Source organism: Catharus ustulatus, chromosome 11, assembly GCF_009819885.2.
Source record: "Catharus ustulatus isolate bCatUst1 chromosome 11, bCatUst1.pri.v2, whole genome shotgun sequence".
NCBI classification, from domain to species: domain Eukaryota; kingdom Metazoa; phylum Chordata; class Aves; order Passeriformes; family Turdidae; genus Catharus; species Catharus ustulatus.
In genome coordinates this window covers 18303826-18323959 of record NC_046231.1, presented here as the reverse complement: position 1 = coordinate 18323959, position 20134 = coordinate 18303826, and the positions used below count along the sequence as shown (strand labels likewise).

General features: G+C 43.4%; 1 protein-coding gene across 1 annotated transcript; it reads left to right on the top strand.

The window, feature by feature from the left end:
* The first annotated feature begins 4160 nt into the window (after positions 1–4160).
* MLYCD (malonyl-CoA decarboxylase) lies at positions 4161–19232 on the top strand. The gene is made up of 5 exons (XM_033069881.2): positions 4161–4661; positions 9492–9604; positions 10401–10557; positions 11033–11182; positions 17915–19232. Exons 1-5 carry the CDS (start codon positions 4161–4163, stop codon positions 18446–18448), a joined length of 1455 nt encoding a protein of 484 aa, XP_032925772.1. The 3' UTR covers positions 18449–19232.
* The last annotated feature ends 902 nt before the right edge of the window (positions 19233–20134 follow it).

The following is a 20134-nucleotide window of genomic DNA, read 5'->3' as shown; positions in this document are numbered from 1 at the left end:
CACAGCTTCCCACTCTGCTCTGCCACCACAAGCACTGTGGTGAGAGGAAAACAGAGGAAGAGACCTTTTACTTCCTCTTATCAGCCTGAAAAGGGCTGGCTTTCAGCTGATCACAGAGATATTTTTAAAAAATCTTTAGTTGGAGAGCTCAAGAAGAGAAATTTGTGCATAAACCCCATTATTAGAAGAATTAGCCACCTTTAGGATAGGTGGGGAGTGATGTTTCCTGACAAATCTCCCGTGGATGAACACTTTGCAGGCACAAGCACAGATTTATTGGAAATCATTGGCTCCATCTTGTTTCTTTTGAAGTGAACTGAAGCTCTGCTATTCTCTTGAATAATAGCACAGTCAGTTCCTCAGCTCAGACTCTTGTCCTAAATCCATTTATGTGGCACTCTGCATGTAAGAGCAAATACAGAAAAGACACAAAACAAACCCCAAGCCACGGGACTGCCTTCATTTCCATCATAAATCAGTTTGTCTTTGCTAGAGTGGAATTATTGAGCAGAATATCCACGGCATGTATTTTATTTTTACCTAACATCTGAACAGACTAAAGAAAAAAAAAAAAAAGAGGATCAGATTGACTTGGATCAAATTGACTTTCCATCTTTTATTAGCTTCTCTTTTTGCTTGGAGATAAAATTTACAATTACTGAAGACCAATTAGGCTCTTTCAATCTCCAGTTTTCTAATAATAGCCTTCAGTTTTCAGTAATAAACGTTTTCAAGAATAAACACACACAGTGGCAAGGTAGATCCAGGGAAGAGGGGCTGGAATTTGGGATGAGGGACCCCTGCAGCTCTGTGCAGGAGGGTCTCAAAGCCTCAGTCTGAGCTGAAATGGGGCTCCTGAACCTGGAGAAGGTCCCAGGTGAGGCTGGGCAGGGCTGCTGATGTCTGGTGCTGCACTCAGGTCCTGACAGACAGAGATGTGTTCTCATTTTCCAAGCAGCAGATGAAGCAGAGGAAGTTTTCCCTGGGGAAAAAAAAAAAAAAAAAGAAGTTGAAGATTTCAAAAGAAATGTCTTGCTTGACAAAGCCTTACAAGCTGCACACAGAGGTTTTTGGGCAGGAACAACACTGGTTTTTATGGCTGTGGGTCATGCAAGAGAGCTCTGTTCTTGCAGGAATCCTACCCAAGGCCAATCTGAGAGTGCTGTCAGAATGGAAAGAACAGAAGCATTTCTGGACAGGATTTTTAAAAGGAATTGATCCTGAGAAATGCAGCCTATTTTCTGGCAGGCTGGAGCCTTCATCTTCCATCACCACTCTCCCCCTGTGCCAACATCTCCATCTCAGGTTTCCTGAAATTTCTGAGTCAGAAACTGAGCTGGTCCATGAAGCTGTCAATGAATAGAAGGACTAACTAGACTCATTTCAGCACAATTTTAGGGCTTATGTCAACCAGAGCTGCATCAGATTGTGAAGAAGTTTATTGTAGAATCATACATCAAATGAACCCAGCAGATTTAAACATATTAAACATTGTTAAACACATAGAAGGAAAAGTTTATTTTCTGGCTCTCCTTTGTTAAAAAAAATAAAGTCTGTCCACCTCTTTTTATGAAGCATGGCTAAAAATGGTTGATTTTAGTTTTCAAATGGAGAAAGTTGCACTTGTCTAATGGATGCCTATTTAAAACTGCAGAATTGCTATAGAGTGCACATGGAAATATCATCAGGATTTTTGGTGGAAGCTCTTGCCTACTCCTGTGTCTCCAAAGACATTATCCTGGCAATCTGACACAGACAGAGGCTCTGCTGGCAGCCCCTTTCCTGGGGAGGTGAAGGAGAAGGACTGGCCAGCCAACTTTAAAGGCTTTTTATTTAGCTGAAAATTAAGTTCTAAAGGTGGGAAGGGATTTTCTGGAGCTTAATTCATTGCCAGTGAGATTCACGTTTTTTTAAAAAGTCTTTTATATATTTTAATGTTTCTGAGTCATGTTTTCCCTCCCTTAAGGGTACAGCAGTTTATCTTATGATCCTCAGTTCCCTAGGACTATACTGCTCACATTTTTTTTCCTTTTATCCCCTTCCTTGGGAAGCTCTAACATACTGTTCTAAAATTTGTAATTAGGCAGTGCTCTTTTTGTCTCTTCACTGACAAAGAGGGCTTGATTCTCTCCTCAATTCTTATTTCAAATGCTGAAAGTCACAATTCCCTGGGCTTTTAAGGACAATTGCTGCTCAATTCTAATCTCACTGACATCAACATGACCTATGTGTTTTGCTGGTTTAATGTCTAAAGGAGGCAAATCCTTAAAGGCCAAAGGAGTCTTACCTTTGTAAGCCTGAGCTGGGAGCAGGATGGGGACATTTAACCTAATTCACAAAAAGTCCTCACACACTTGAGAGGACTTTGGGCTTGTGATGAGTTTTTTGCTACAGAGCCTAAAGAAGAGGCTACACTCAGGTCTGTGACCTCAAAATTGCACAACCAAATTTGTGTTGTTTCCTGCAGTTGTTTCAGAGCAAAAACTGCAGCAGGGCTGGCCTGGGCTCCCTGGGGTTGTGTGCCCTGTTCCTGACAGTATCAGCAGATTTCCAGGAGCCACAGCCTCCTCAGGACATGGGGAAGCTGCCCAGAAAAATGGATTTGTTCCCAATAATGACACACTTGAGGCACACGAGGATTATTTATTTCAGAGCTGTGCAAGCCTGGGTGCTCAGTGGTGTTCCACAAACCCAGCAAAACCCAGCAGGAAATACAGGAGCAACAGGGGGAAGGATACAGCAGATGGTGTAAGGTCATAAACTGAGACAAGGGAGATTCACATTATGTTTGAAAAAAAAAAAGTATTCGTTGTTTGGCATTGGAATAGGAAGCCAGGGAGGTGGTGGAGTCCCCATCCCTGGGGATGCTCAGGTGTCTGGATCTGGCATTTGTTGCTGTGGTTTAAGGGTTACATGGCAGAGCTGGGTGAACACTTGGACTGGATGATCCTAAAGGTCTCTTCCAATCTCGATGATTCACAGAACCACAAAATCAGTTAGGTTGGAAAATATCTCTGAGATAATAAAGTTCAACTTGTGACCGAACACCAACTTTTGGACTAGACCATGGCACCAAGAGCCACCTCCAGGGAGGCAGCGCAATGCCGAACCGCCCTTTCTGTGAGGAAATTCCTCTAACACACAACCTGTCCAACACGACTCTCGGGTTCCAAAGTGCACTCTGAGGGACTCTCTGGTTCCAGAGTGCGGCACGGTGCACTCTGAGGGACTCTCTGGTTCCAGAGGCACGGTGCACTCTGAGGGACTCTCGGGTTCCAGAGTGCGGCACGGTGCACTCTGAGGGACTCTATGGCTCCAGAGTGCGGCACGGTACACTCTGAGGGACTCTCTGGTTCCAGAGTGGGCACGGTGCACTCTGAGGGACTCTATGGCTCCAGAGTGGGCACGGTGCACTCTGAGGGACTCTGTGGTTCCAGAGTGGGCACGGTGCACTCTGAGGGACTCTCGGGTTCCAGAGTGCGGCACGGTGCACTCTGAGGGACTCTATGGCTCCAGAGTGCGGCACGGTGCACTCTGAGGGACTCTATGGCTCCAGAGTGCGGCACGGTGCACTCTGAGGGACTCTCTGGTTCCAGAGTGCGGCACGGTGCACTCTGAGGGACTCCCTGGTTCCAGAGTGCGGCACGGTGCATTCTGAGGGACTCCCTGGTTCCAGAGTGCGGCACGGTGCACTCTGAGGGACTCCCTGGTTCCAGAGTGCGGCACGGTGCACTCTGAGGAACATTCTGGTTCCAGAGTGGGCACGGTGCACTCTGAGGGACTCTCTGGTTCCAGAGTGGGCACGGTGCACTCTGAGGGACTCTCTGGTTCCAGAGTGCGGCACGGTGCACTCTGAGACACTCCCTGGTTCCAGAGTGCGGCACGGTGCACTCTGAGGGACTCTATGGCTCCAGAGTGCGGCACGGTGCACTCTGAGGCCAGGGCGGTGCCGGGGGATCTCCAGGCCACGAGCAGGAGCAGCCCGTGACCTCACAGCGCCACACTAAACATGGCGGCCGGCACACCCCTCACACACCTCCAGCCCCGCCCCGCTCTTCTGCCTTCCCATTGGCAGAGCGCGCTGTCAGTCAGCGCTCGCAGCCAATCAGCGCGCGCGGAGCTGCGCGGGGGCGGTGGCGCGGCCTGCGGCGCTGAGCGGGATGAGGCGGCTGTGCCCGCGCCTGGGCCCGCGCCCGCTGCTCTGGGCCGCGCGGGGCCCGCGCCGCCCCTCGTCGGGCGCTGCCCCGGGCATGGAGGAGCTGCTGCGCCGCTCGGTGCCGCCGCTGCCGCCCTACGAGACCAAGGAGAAGGCGGTGCCGCCCGCCGAGCTGCGCGGCGCGGAGTTCGTGCGGTTCTACCGCTCGCTGCAGCCCGGGCCGCCCCGCGCCGAGCTCCTCACCCGCCTGGCCCGCGATTTCGGCGTGGAGCACGGGCGGGTGGCCGAGGCCGCCGCCAAGGTGCTGCAGGCCCGCGAGCAGCGCAGGGAGCCCGGGGCGCTGCTGCAGGCCGAGGATCGGCTCCGCTACTACCTGAACCCGCAGTACCGCGGGCTCTTCCAGCAGCTGGGCCGCCTCGAGGGCGGGCTGCGCTTCCTCGTGGAGCTCAGGGCAGACCTGATGGAGGGGCTGGCGAGTAAAGCGGTGGATGGGCCCCACGTCAAGGTGAGGGCTGGCCTGGGTGGCTCTGAGGGACTGTGCGGGTGTGGTTTGGGGCTTCCTGCTCGAAGCAGTCCGAACCCAGTCAGTGCTGGGGTCTTTAGGGGTCCCTCAGGTCAGGAAGGACATTGGGGTGCTGGAGTGGGTTCAGGGAATTGAAGGGTCTGGAGGCCAAGTCCGATGGAAAGCGGCTGAGGGAGCTGGAAAGGGGCTCAGCCTGGAGAAAAGGAAGCTCAGGGGGGATTTCTGGCTCTGCACAAGTCCCTGACAGGAGGAGACAGCCAGGGGGATTTGGGATCTGCTCCAGGGAACAGGGACAGGAGCAGAGGGAACGCCTCAGGCTGGGCCAGGCCAGGCTCAGGATGGACATCAGCAGGAATTTCTTCACATAAAGGCTGATTAAACACTGGAACAGACCCAGAGAGCTGGTGGAGTCCCATCCTTGGAGGCGTTCAGGAACCCGCTGCTTATGGCACTTAGTGCCATGGTCTGGTTGGCAAGATGATGATGGGTCAGAGATTGGACTCGGTGATCCCAGATGCCTTTTCCAAAATAAATGATTCCATGATTGTCCAGAGAGACACCCTGGAGTGTCATTCTCTAGAGTGAACCCTTCCCCAGGCCATGGCAGCAGTGACAGCTGCCTGTGCTGACACTCAGCAGGGAAGTGGCCCCTGCTGTGCAGCAATGGGCACATAATACATTGTTTTAAAAGTTAATTTACAGCAAAGCTGGGTTTGATGATTTTTCATGATGCCATTTCAATTTTTGTCCTCCCTCTCTTATGTTCTTTTCATGTGTTCTGTTCCTTCTTTTCACCACAGGACACTGATTTTCCACTGTCCTTATAAACAGTTGAATTTCTGATGAGCTCTTACAAGGCACAGAGTGAATTTTGCTGAAACTCTGTTTCATGGGTGCAGCTGCTCAGAACCCTCTCACCTGCAACACTTTACTTTTTCTGTGCCAGCATTTTCCTCTTGAGATTTGTTACATTTTGCTTGCTTACTTATATTTCAGCCCTTGAAATATGATTCTGGTGAAAAATTCACAACATTATGATCTCAGGTAGCAAATCATCCAACGATTGCTTTTAAAATATTCTTCATCTTTCCATATGATTTAGAAAAAGTCAGTGAAAAGTGCAAGTTGCTGGCAAAAGATAATGAAAAAGAGAGCATTTTTGTCAAATTGATTTATCTGCAAACCTGCTTCCATAATTAAGCAGTAGTTGGAGTGTATTTATAATCTTGGTCTTGTGTTGCTCTACTGGAAAAATAAAGAATCACCATCATTGTTAAAAGTTCTCTATAAAAAAGTGTTTGGTATTTGCCTATCAAAAGTCCTGGGTAGCCATTTCATTAGTGCAGAGTTGATTTCAATTCTAACATAAAGACAAAAGTGCAAGAAGAGTTTTATAACCTCTGTATATTTGTGTCTGCACTGGCAAGGAAATGTGGGAATAAAATTAAATGGATCTCCTTGATGCTGGTGCAAAATTACAGAATGTATTATGTGGCCTCCTGGTTTTGCTCAGTCTAAAATATTTCTTAGTCAATCCTTATTTTTTACTTTGTAATTTGAAAGACCAATTAAAACCGGGATTGCCCATTGCTGTGTTGTAAATGTGAAATATTTTTCTATTTCCTCAGCACCATCAGCATAAAAGCAGCTTGGACTGCTCAGATATTGGGTGATGAAGGATTTCTGTTTTGTGTTTGTTCAACAGATTGCAGTAAAATATTATATTTAAGTGATTAAGTCACTTGAAAGTGCTTGGGCACAATTTACTCATTGTCCAAATGAGCAGAAATGTGTGGGGGGAAGAAATGATGATTTTAATTGTAAGGATAAGATGTCCAATAAAATAAACCACAAGAGCCAGGAGAGTTTTCAGCACTGCCATTATCACTGCAATAATTGCTATTAGCAATAAAAACGCAGAAACCCTTTAATTTGTGTCACTTTTGAATCCTGTTTTGCTGGTGGGGATATTTTTCAGTATCTCACCAGGGATATTCTTTATGTAGATCTTGTAGGTAATTTGTAAGGAAAAAAACCAACTAAAACCTCCAAAACCCCACCCAAAATGAACCCCCCAGTACAGACACCTTCAAATATTTGGCAATATCAGAATAGATCTGTAAATCCCAAATCAAGTAAATCAGGTTTAAAATTTATTCCAAAAAAATGGGAAAACTCAACTCTTGTGAGGGGTATTTTATTTAGTAGTTTGAGAGGGAAAGTGAAATAGTTCCTTTATCAGAGAGGCATTTCTTCTTAATAAAAAGTAATTAATTGGAAGTTTTCATAAGAGTTTTCCCATTTGTTGCCCACAAAATAGGTACTTGATGTGAAGATTAAAAATGCTGTAATTTGCTGTCTTGTAGCAAGAACACAACGAGGAAAAATAATCACAATTTATTAGGCTTGGCTAATAGAAATTGAAGTATAGCTGGTAATTTGAAATACTAATCTCAGTATGTCTTGTTGCTCAAATTTAAGACTGGGATGCTGGATAATGAATGTGCTTGCTTTTCTTTTTAATGAAGTGTTGCAGATGTAATTTTTATGACTAAAAAGGCCTCTGAATTGAAAACAAGAATTTATGTACCACTAAATTTACAAAATAAGAGAACCTGCCACTAAATCTGCAAAATAAGAGCCTGTCCTTGTTGGAGTGAAGCTTTCTGGGAATGTCCTGTACACTGAGATATTAAACACAAGTCAGAATCTTGTTTAGATGACTTGAATTAAACAGTGTTGGATAGTGAAAACTTCTATGTCTTTCTGCACTGAAAAGTTTTGTCAGCACAGGATTGTGGAATCCTGGAATGGTTTGGGTTGGAAAGGACCTTAAAGCTCATCCAGTTCCACCCCTGCCATGTCAGGGACACCTCCCACTGTGCCAGGGTGCTCCAAACTCCATCCAGCCTGGCCTGGGATGGGGAACCTCACAGGGAACAGTTGATTCCTGCTATCCCATCTAAACCTTTTCTCTTCCAATCTGAAGCCATTCCCTCATGTCCTGGTGCTCCAGGCCCAATGATGGTGGCAGGTCCCTTCCACCTGGAGCTGTTCAAATTCCTCCACAGTGCCCTGTTGTTCTCTAAAACCTGATCATTCACAGCTGACAGGTTGTGTGAGTTGTAATTCCCCATAAACAGTATTTCCTTCTCCCCAGATCATTACTGAAAACACATCTGCTGCCCTTTTTTCTTTGCTTACAGAGCTGCAGTGGCTCTGCAATGGAACAGCCTCAGTTCCTTTGGCATCCCTTGTTAAACCTCCAGAGGAGCAGAGTGATGACTGCAGTGCTTCCACTGTCCCCTTGTCCATGCAGGATCACTGTCCTGCAGTCTGTGCTGTCTGAGCCTTGTCACTGCAGGACATGCAGAGCACAAAGTGCTGGCAGCAGGAGTGCAGCCAGCCAGTTCCACCTCTGCCTGCTGCACTGCAGCTGAAGGGCTGTTCAAAAAGCACGTGGATGACAAGAGAGCCACAGGACTCTGTTCCTTTCACCCACATCTGACAACTCCAGCCCATTTCTCTGGTTTACAGTCTGCCCCTACAGAAACAGAATGCCTGGAGACTTCCACTACACCAAGGGATATTTGACCAGAGTGATTTATGGTTATTATCTAAATCTTCAGAGCTGTGCAGAAAGGATTCACAAGGGAGGTACCTTAAAGTCAGAACAAACAAACCAATCAGAATATATTTGTTGAGGAAAAAGGCATTGAAAAAAAATCATCATGGAGGACAGTGGCTGTTTCTTCTGGGTTTGATTTTTTTTTTTTATTATGTTAAGGAATAAACTTGTCCTTTTATTCAGTCTTGGAATACTTGTAGCAGTTACTTTGGCCAGCAGAAATCTACTGTGATGTGTGTCTTTTGACAAGTACCATAATAGGAAATGCTTTTGCTTTTTATGACAGTCCTGAAACTACATCTGAACTTAGGAAAAACTTATTAGATTTTCTGATCAGATTTATATTTTTTCCAGTTGTTTCTCTTTAATGTAGCAAGCTAAAGTACATTGGAGCTTAATTTTGATCTCTTTTATGTGCAGCAGTAGCTACTTAATAAAGGTTTGAATGGAAGATGAAGAGTTTTTGTTTTGAAATAAGTGGTTATTAAGTTAGTTTCAGGTAAGCCCACGTTTCTGATTAGGCTGCTGGTAAGCTGGTGCTGGTACCACACTGTGTCTTGTGTACAAGGCAAGTGGAAGAAAGAAAAACAAGCTCTGGGATCTCTTTTAGGGATATTCATGCTGTGCTGAGTTCAAGAATACTTGTTAAATCCAAATAAATTTAGACAGGAAATCTTTAATAATACAGGCAGCAGAAAACTGGTAGAGAATATAAAAATCACAATTACAATGAATGTTTCTGAAAGGGTTTGACATTACAGTTGGGTTTCATCTCATACTGTTCCAAAGCTGGTTTGATTTTTCACTTCTATTGTCTTATGCTGCTGGGTTTTATTTTTCTTGCTCGAATATTTTCATGTTTTTAGAGAAGAAAAATTCTGTCTGCATCCTGTTGAAAGATATTTCCATGGTATTGAAATCTGAGCTACTGAGCTCAAAACCTTTTACCCATTGTCTGCTTTTTGTCCACAGTGTTTTGCCTTATCTCCCTGTCCCTGCTTGCACTACACAGTCCCTTCAGGGATTTTCCTTGGTTCAGCCCTGCACTACTTTGTGGTTAATCTTCCCAAACAGATCCATAAATTTCCTTTAAGCTCCCAGTGCTGCAGTTGGATCAATCAAGGTTATCTTTACTCCTATTTCCATGTACTGAGCAGCTCACCCCACTGTGGTTCTGTGTGCAGGAAATGAATGGAGTTCTCAAGAACATGCTCTCAGAGTGGTTCTGCACAGGATTCCTCAACCTGGAACGGGTCACCTGGCAATCACCTTGTGAAGTGCTCCAGAAAATTAGTGAGTAAGTGCTGGAGAATGGATGGAGACCTTGAGGAAGAGGTTTGGGACTGCAGAGATCCACTGTTCTCAAGACCAAGCATAATTATGAAATATTTGCATTGACATGTGGAGCCCAATTTTAAAAACAGATTGAAGTAAAGAGTAAAAGGGATAATTTGTGCCATAATTTGATCTGTAGCTCCCACACTGCACTTTTAGGGTGCTGTCTTTTCTTCCAACCTTCTCAGTTACTCTTCCCACATTCCCAGAGGAACTGGTGAGGTGCCCAGGATCACTTGTAAACTACATGTAAACTACATATAAAAACTACTTGGTTTTTCTACAGTGTGCTCTATAACATTGATTTGTGAATCTACAACATTGATTTGTGAATCTATAACATCGATTTGTGAATCTACAGCATTGATTTCTGTCAAATAGTCAACGTTGTGATGAAGCTGAAAATTACTAAATTATGTGGTGGGCCACCTTGTATCAAATCTTGAAGAAGAAATAATCTCTAGAATGTTCTGAATGTATGTCACTTAAGTGTTGATGAGGCAAAGAGATCTTGTACAAGCTGAATTTTCCAAATAAAAATAATTAGTAATATTTAATTAATCTTTGAGACAATTTGGCAAACACACTAGTGAGTGAGTTTGGTTGGAAAGTTTTGTCATTGACACCAGTGGGAAAAGTGCTGAGCTTGTAGGGCAGCTGAGCTCTATTTTAAATGAAATAATAACAACAATAGCTATGATAATAATGATAATAAATTAACAACAATAGTAATTTTCTTGTTCAATTTTCTCCTTGAGTTCTGAAGCTGTGCACCCTGTCAGAAACTGGGTTGATATGAAGCGTCGAGTTGGGGCATACAGAAGGTGCTACTTCTTTTCTCACTGTGCCATCCCAGGAGAGCCACTGATTGTCCTGCACGTGGCACTCACCAGTGACATCTCCAGCAACATCCAGGTACAGCCACTGAGGCATTTGGTACTCAGGTTGCAGTGTGCTTTTTTTAAAAAATCCACAATTCCCTATAATTTGGAAATACTTGCTTTTTTTTCATCTTTCAAGAGATGAAAGAATTGGCATGGAAGAATTGCAGAGGTATTTTGTCTGTCTTGTGTGTTATGTAAATTGAAATTTTGAGGGTTTGCTCAAGAGCAAGAACAATAAGAAAAGATAAGAAATATACAGAGAAAATGAGACTAAAATTTCAAAGTGGTTGCAATTACTTCTGAAAACTTTAAACCATGTTACAGTTTTTTCCTGCACTTCCTAATGAATAAGCAACTCTTCCTACTTTTTCATTAGATTTTTATTGTCAATGAATAAAACAGTGGGGACAATCTTAACACATTTAGAAAGAAAAGCCTCTCCATAATGATGATAATAGCTATTATTAATTTTTACTTTTAATAATTTTTAATCCTTGTTTTCCCAGGCCATAGTGAAAGAAGTGCCGCCTTTAGAGACAGAAGATACAGAGAAAATCACAACAGCAATTTTCTACTCCATCAGTTTGACTCAGCAGGGCCTGCAGGGGGTGGAACTCGGGACTCACCTCATCAAAAGAGTTGTCAGAGAGCTGCAGGTGGGTGTGGCAGGGGCTCAGGCTCTGTTTGTCCTGCATGGTTTAGTTCTCAGTTCATGTCACTGCTCAGCCCAGGAGCTGCTGAGGCTTCACCTACACTTGGAACTTCTTCCCAGAGCAGCCTGTGGAGGTGTGGAGAGCTGCAAGAGCATTTCTTGCTCTTGGTTGAGATGCCAGATGTAGATTCTGTTCCACAGGTGGAATGTTCTCTGTGAATTCCTTGTGTGCTTGCCTGAAGTCAAATGAGAACATTTCTGTTGGAGCTGCTTTGACACAGCTGTGTTCTTCCCTGATACAATTCACTGTTGGCTCTCAGTTGAGTGAGAAGAGCCTGATCAAGATATTCTCTCTTCAAAGTACCTGCCAGTGCCTTTTCCAAAATGTTACAGCTGCTCCAGGAGCAGAAACATTTCCTGTCCATTAATTAGTTCATTGTTTTGTTTATTACATTGAATTGCCACTGCTTATTTATGCAGTGTGCATGTGTGCCCTGAATACACCTGTTGAGAAAAATAAAAAGGAAAAAGATTTCTTTGTCCAAGTGTCTTGCAGTATAGTAAAGAAAATGTCTTAAAAGTCAAAAGAATATTTTACTTTTTGCCAGTCAGTTCTCTGAATTTAGATTTTATCATTCATGCTAAGGGATTGTTGTTAATTCCTTTAGTACTTGGAGAACTTTCTTCCAAGCACCTGGAGAAAGGAATGAGAATTCATTTACAGAGGGGTGTGAAAGAGACAGTCACATTCCTGCACTGAGCACATTACTTTATTTAATAGTCTTTATTACTTAAATTGCTGACAAAGTTACCACTTAAAAGTAATGATCCCTGCTTGTGTTTATATTCACTGTTGCACATCTGGATTGGTAACGATATGTGGAAAATGCTCTGTGATTTAGAACTTCAGTTCTACTTAAAAAAACATCTTCAAATTGGATGCTGCAAACTTCTACTGCCAGAAAGTGATAGATTATTTAATTGCTGAATCATAGCTGGCTGCCCTGAAGTTTTTTGGGGGTTTTTTAAATTTTGTTTTTAATGGATATTTTGGCTGCATTTTGTTGCTTCTTGCTTTTGGAATGGCTTTTAGATTAATTGTTGAAAGTGCAGTAGTCCAGGTGTAATTAGGCCATGCCATCTGTCTGATCCTGACTGAGGGGAAATTGGAATGAATTCATGGAGTTATCTGCTTTCACATCTGAAAAATAATTTTTGGATAATTGAGTTGCTCTCATAAAATAACCCTATTGACATTGTATTTGTCCATCACTAATTGCTTGCAACACCAGCAGAGTTGTGAGTTATAAAGGCAAACAGACACATCATGCTTAGAAAACCTAATGCAGGTTTTGAAATTGCTGAGATGCCTTTAAAAACATTTTAAACATAAAATTAATCCCTCAATCTTAAACAACTTCTTTAATATTGAAAATTTGAGTGCTTTCCATGCAATGCCAAAGCTGGAGATCTTCCTCCCTACTCAGATTTCCTACACTGCTTAACAGTGTTGTGAAAAACGTGCTGGTAGGAAATTGTTGTGTGACAAACTGGGCATGGACTGAGGTGTTTGTTTATATTCTGCATGCTCAGATTAAAGGTACAATAATCTCTGTGCATTGCCCTTACACCATTCCTGTTTGGAAGGGAACCACTTTAAGGCTGAAGAAGAGAGAAAGGATAATCCAAGAATATTTATCCATTGTGGATGTGGCTCTCTGACAGTTTTTTCTTCACTCTTTGATGTTGATATTTTTTCTCTCCTGTTCTTCCCACTCCTTCATGCTTTCTCCTCCTTCATTCCAAAGTATTGTCCTCAAATTTGTATTGGATGGTGCAAGAACCATCTCCCACTGTTTTACATCTGTGAAGTGACCCTAAGTCATTGTCCTGTTGTTCCCACAATTATTTGATGCTCTTCTACAAGGGCTCCTGGTTCAGCTTCAGCTGCAAACATTGTGCCTCCCATCTCAGTGGACTTCACCCCTCAGAGGAGAAAAATCTTCTGTACCTCAGCTTCAAAAAACTTCCACTGTGGAATTCCTACAGAGTCAGGGTTGTTGAGGGCATGTGATGAGTAAACACTCTTGGCAGCCTGTTTTGCCTGGCTCCCAAAATTCTGGAAGTCCTTTTCCTGTGGATTAATTGCACACATGTGCTCTCATTCTCTCTGCTCAGGTGCAAGCAAAGGACTTGCCAAGGTTGTCTCTATTCAGGTTGGACATAATTCTTGGGAGCAGTGTTTCAGTCACTTCAGGAGGGACAAATGGTGCACAGGAGTGCTGAGTGGGCTTGGTGACAGCAGCTGAAACCATCCAGCCTCAGCAAAAACGTCCTGGGTCAAAAATTACATCTCATTAAGCCAGCATCCAGCAGCCTTTGTAAAAATAGATGGCTGAGGTCTCTGATAAGAAGAGGATATTTTATATCACTTTGCATGGCTTTGCAATAAACAAAATTTTTTTTCAATTGCTGCTAAATCACTGAGTTTTCCAGGTTACAGAAGCTGAGACTCCCTTTAATTTAGCTGGTAATAAAATGCATTGGAAGAGGAGACCATTTGAAAGGGTCGAGGATTTTGTTTTTCATTTTATTTAAATTGATGATTAAGACACTTTTATAACTTGCCATTTGAGTTAACTTTTGTGGACATCTGTTTGATCTGCAGAATTCTGTTTGAGTTGTGTTGTCCCAAGGTGCTGCAAGCTCTTAAAACTTCTTTTATCCTCCAGTAAAAATCCTTTACCTGACTTCTACCTTAGTGTAACCTGCTCTGACACTTGTACTTGTAAGTGCCACTGTAACCTCCACACTGAAATCCCAGGTGTCATTCTTAGTGAGGAGAACTCCAAATTGGACCTGCCATGAATGTGTATCATTAGGTCAGGAAAAGACAAGCACAATGTTAGGAGTGTGCTGAGAACCCCTCTGCACCAAAGCCTTCATCTGACAGGATTTCAAAACACTGCACTGAAACCTTGAGCTAAACTAGAAAATGATGGCTATAAATCCAGTTAGTACCATACTCCTTAATATCTCATTGATACACAAGTAAAATAGAATTTAATTTTTTAGAAATCTTGCTCATTTGCCTGAACTGGTCATGTACTCTGCTCAACATGAGCATGTGTGGGGCAGCACTTCCCCTTCAAAGGATGCCAAGCACTGATTCCCTACTGCCAGCATTCTTTGCAGATGGGCTTTTCTTAGGATTGTTGGGAAAACTGGTGAGGATTTCACACCCCAGCGCTGAGCACTGTTAGTTTGAGGCACTGTGCACTAATTGATGGCTGCTTTTGGGTTTTTGGGACTCACTGATTGAAGCAGATGGAGGTGGATGAAGTTGAGGCACAAAATGGGATCCTCTGTTTCCTCTCTGTGTGCACAGTTTGCAGTTGGAATCCTTTACCTTTACCTGGACATAAAGATTTGGTATTTTCCACAGGAATTGTTGTTATAATTGGGTGAAGGGTGGGGGGGATATTCTGGAGATCAGAATTGGACCTGGTGTCACCCACAAGGGGCATCCTGGGAGAAGTTGTGCTGCTCTCAGGAGCAGGTTACTGAGTTTTTGGCAGTTTCTTACACACAGATAATACAGAATGGGATTGTGTGCAGGCTTCTGTTGTTTCTGAGCATATCCTGTTGGGATTGTTTGGGGATGAATTCATTAGGCCACTGATCCCACGTTGATCCCAGTTGTCCCTGTACAAATCTGGGAATAGGCTGTGTAGGCATTCCATGCAGTCTCTTGTTTATATTAATGGATATAAAGCAGGGAGCAGGCAACAAAAATGATCTCTTGTATTTCTGAAATTGAAGCTTGTGTTGTTCCAAGAAATGAATTGGATTTTGAAACTATTTCAGACAACTGCAAAAAAACCAAACAAACCCCAAATTGAGTGCAGGCAGATAATTTCTAACAAGCTGCTAGGTGCTGGTGATGAGGAGGTGGATGGATTTCTCATTAGCCAGACATTTAATTCCCAGTGTGTTTACAGCCACTCGAAACAGGCTGTGGCTCTGCAGAAGGTACATCGTGGCAATTCAGTCAGCAGATGACAGACACAGATAACTGTGCTGAAGCCTTTGAGAAAACTGCTTAGGATTTTATAGCCTGTGGCATTTGAGGGAGAAAACTGATAGCTGCTGTGTGACTCAATAGAATACTCAACAATTGGTGGCAGATTTTAGCTTTCTGCTTGGGCTGTTGATAATTGCTACCTTAATTTGATCTAGGTGACCTGAGGAGATCATAATTTCCAAAACAGGCTTTGATTTCATTGATGAAAAATGTGACCTTGGACTGCAGCTTTCAGAGTGTAAGACAGCTTCAGATGAGATATGGATAATGGAAGAAATCTGTGCTCTTCTGCAAGGAAAGGAAAAAGAAAACAACAACAAAAACCAACAATCAAACACAGAAATCTACCCTGAACCAAAACTAGCAGCTGTTTCTTAATGGTGTGTGGGTTTCTGACAGGAAAGGAAACATTAATGGATCTCCACCAATAGCCTCAGAAACCAGCACATCAATTTAGGAAAACATAAATGTGCTCACTCCAGTGCATTTATTTAGTTTTCCCCAAGAAATGGATGCCTCAGATAAGCTTCTAAAGAAAGCTTTTATCAGATATTTGGTAGTTGGAACTGTACTTCAGAATGGGGTCACTTTCCCCTGTCTTATCTGCCTGAGAAATAAAAACCCCACCATTTCCCATTTTGTGGTTTTAATAGAGTAAGAGCTAGTAACCTCCTGTGAAGTATTTGGGGCTGTCTTGGTGAACAGGTCACTGCTGAAAGTGGTGATAAACAAGGAGCAGTCATCTTCCCCAGGAATCCCTGTCAGTTATTTTACAGGAACTTTGCAGGGGTTGTTTTTACCTCAGGGAGAGGGGAAGAAATAATCCACTGTCCCTTTTGTCACTGTGGGTGGGGCACAGGTGCTCTCAGGCTCTGCAGGCTGGGAGATGAGACTGGAATTGTTACCCTGTGGAAGCCACAGGCAGAGCTCAGCTCCTCAGAGCCTTGTTACCTCTGTTCAGGAGCAAAAAGTGTAAGAAGTGTCTGTAAAGGAACTTCTTTTATTTTATGAAATGCACATGCAAGGAAACCTGATAGTTGGATTTCACAGCTTAAAGACATCAGCTTTGGAATTACTCTTAAAAATGAAGTATCATCATGTCCTTTAGTGGAAACAAGTTTCTGCTTCACTGGTTTCTACTTCTTTACTAGAATTTCACTATCCTACAGTGTGGTAGTTGTAGCAGTTGTGAGCATGACCCAGTCAGGATCTCCTGGGAGCTCTGATGACAAAAATGATGTTTTATTCAATCAGATACAGAAATGAGTGTTTTAAATAATTTGCTTGGTTTTCTTTATCTGGTTCTCTAAGGAGATGAAATGGGGTATTTCTTTGTTAAGGTGTAACTTGCTCTGCATTTCTTGTCCCTGCCTGGTCCCAAAGAATTCTGAAGCTGACATATCTAAACAAGAGCCAAGGAGCTTCAGCTCAGGGCAGGCAGTGACGTTGTGCAGGTGATGCAGCTGTGTCCCCAAACTGCAGAGTGTCACAGTGCTCGGAAGGCACAGCACAGAGGCACATCCCTGGGAAGCTGTGTGGGAAGGGAGCAGGTTTTGTGAGGATCAGAGGTGGGGCTTGGCCCCAGCGTTCCCCGAGGCTGATTCCCGGAGCAGGCTGCAGATGGAGCTCAGCTGCAGCTCACACAGCCCCGGCTGAGCCCTGATGGCTTTTTAATGCTCACCTCGCTAATCCTCCAGGTAGAAAAAGCTCCATTTGCAGTCATTCAAAGACAATTTTCTGCTGACATTAAGATGTTTCTGTAATGTTGATGGATGCCTTGGTTCTTACCACTTCTTCTGTTGGAACAGTAATTAAACCAACACTGGGCTGGTTTCAGCTCAGCTCTGTGTTCCCTCTGTTCCTTGCCCCACTCCTCCAGGATGTATTTTTTGTTCATTCTGAGTGACAGTGAGTTTGTTCTTACACTAACTAACAGACAGTTTTCCTTATGTATGTTTTGCTTTACATACTTTCATAGTTAGCAGGGTTTAATCAGAAATCAGTAGGAGCAGAGAACAAATTTTACTTGGTTAAACCAAGTGTTGCACTTGCAATAAAAAAGGATATTCACATGGTCTGTATTTCTTGCTGGTTTAGGGAATATCATGAAAGGTAGCTGGTTTGTATAAATAACTTTATTCAAAACTTCAGGAAATACATCTTTCCATAAAAATCTACAAATAGTATCTCATGATTTTACAGTAGACTGAAATAATAAACTGCTCTTGATTTTAAAAAAAGAGATGATTACATATGAAAATAAATAGTATTTAAATGGCTTTCAAAACTTGGATGTCTGCTTAAAAGAAATGCTCTTCAGAATCACTTCTTTATGGTTTAATTGTTTGTTTCTGCCTGTAAAAGGATAACAGCAGAACCCAGTGGTGCTAGGTACTGCACAAGTGCTTCTACAGAGATGGGGTGTGAGAAATGGCATCCAGTCAGTGTTACAATTTTCTGTGTGCTCCCTTCTCATCACTAACCTGTTATTGCCAGGGGGATTTTTACCTTTTTTTGTGTCCATGTATATCAGTTCCTTCTCAGATTCCCTGGTCTTCACTTGCCAAAAAGCAAAGGCCGTCAGCTGCCCTTGCACTCCAACTTCACTGTAACCGAACTCATGATTTATTTTTCCTCTCCTTTTGTCTGCAGAAAGAACTTCCTCAGATAAAGGCTTTTTCCACACTTTCACCTATCCCAGGATTCACCAAGTGGCTCGTTGGTCTCCTCTCCTCCCAAGCAAAAGAGCAGGGAAGGAATGAACTCTTTACAGAATCCGAATGGCAGGAGATCTCTGAGATCACAGGAGACTCCAGCATCGAAACACTAAAGAAACTCTTGAACACCAACGAGTGGGTGAGGTCAGAGAAGCTGGCTGGGGTGCTGCACTCCCCCCTGATGAGACTCTGTGCCTGGTACTTGTACGGGGAGAAGCACCGAGGCTACGCCCTCAACCCCGTGGCCAATTTCCACCTGCAGAACGGCTCGGTGCTCTGGAGGATAAACTGGATGGGGGACACGAGCCCCCGGGGCATCGGGGCCTCCTGTGGCATGATGGTGAACTACAGATATTTCCTGGAGGAGACAGCCTCCAACAGTGCCCTCTACCTGGGCTCCAAGCAGGTCAGAGCCTCCGAGCAGGTGCTGGCCTTGGTGTCCCAGTTCCAGCAGAACAGCAAGCTGTGAGTCAGTAGCTTGAGCACTCAGAATCAATGTTCCTTGTTGTGAAGCTGCAACCATCTGCAGTGTCTTTACCTAAATCAGAATGTACCTTGTAGGACGGATATCTCAGGGTTCCCTGGGTTATCAGGGTCTTGTGGACTCAGCCTGGTTAAATCACCTCTGGTGTGTGCAGAGTTGGAGTTGTGTGTTCATGGAGAGTAAAATCCTCCTCAGTTCCAGCCCAGGGTAACTTGAATGGAAAACACCTGAGCCAACATTATTTTGTTGGTGAGAAATTGTATAAGCTGTCTTTGAAAGGAGCTGCACTTTCCATCAAAATGCTGCTATAGATTGTTCAGAACCAAACCTGGAATAAAGGTAAATTCTGGGTCAAATATATTATCAAAACAACAATCTACAATATCTGTCTGTTATTTCTACAATATCTGTCTTTTGCACCTTCAGAAAAATCTCAAGTAAAATTTCCTGGTATTTTCCCTTTTCAAATTAAAACTCACTGAATCCTTGCTTTGCTATAGCATGGAAAAATCTATCACTAATGTTGAAAAAATCAGGATCTCAGTACAGCAAGTATGGTATGTTATATTTGCATGTTTTGGCTGCTAAAATTTAATGAGCAATAAGGAAGTGTTCAAATAGGAGAGGAGAACAAGCCAGATTGTTACTTGAGAATCAGTTTCTAAATATATATATTTTTGCTCTGGTAATGTTTTAAGTTGATAAAGAGCTTTATTAATAAAGAGGTAGGTGTGATTTATAAACCAATAAAACAAATTTTCTCAATAAATCATGGTTTGTGGATTTCAGCATCTCCCCTCCTTCACTTAGTGTCCCTCCTTGATAATAGTTTCACCACAGTTACTACAGGACATTCCTGTTTTTAACAGTGATCCATTCTCTTGGGTTTTCAAACCTTTCTCAACTGCCTTGGAACTCAGGTTTCAAGGTGAAATTTAGCTGCTTGTAGAAACACACACAAGCCATTCTTGGCTGGCAGGAATAGAGCAAGAGAACTCTTTGTTCAACTCTTCAAGTTTGAGGGAACCAGGTCGCTTCCTTCAAGTGCAAGAGTTCTGAAAATGCAATGGTTTTGAAAGATGGTTTTATTTTTGAAGCAGGAGGAGCTGTGAGGGCAATTAAATCTGCATCCTCCTGGCCATAGTTCAAAAAGAGCTAATGCTTGTGCTGTACTGCAGATGGAAATACAACATAATCCCATATTCTTAACAGCTGGACTCGAAGGATAATGAGTTTTTTCCACTTGGAGCCTCAGACAATTGTATGAGAATTGGTTCAGTGACATGAAATGATAGTAGCTTATGAGGGGGGGAAAGCAAAGCTGCTAATGCTTCGTTAACACTTCAGTTATTTCCCAGCCCTGCCTGTGCAGATCTCACACACAAACACAGCTCAAGGGAAGCAGGCTTCTCTCTATTTTCATTCCTGCCACTCTTCAGATCAGGAGGATGGATGCTGGTGTTTGGGCATGGCAAGGAAATTCCCACCTGTGCTTCCAGGAGTTTCTCAGCTGTGGTTGGGCATGTCACCATCAGCTCTGTCCCTGTCACCTCGTGCAGGTGCCACCTTTCTCTGGGTACTGAATTAACCACCCTGCCTCAGCACCCACTTCATCTGCTGGCATTGCCAGGAGTTGTGATGTGGGGCTGACAAGGAGATGGCAAAGCTGCA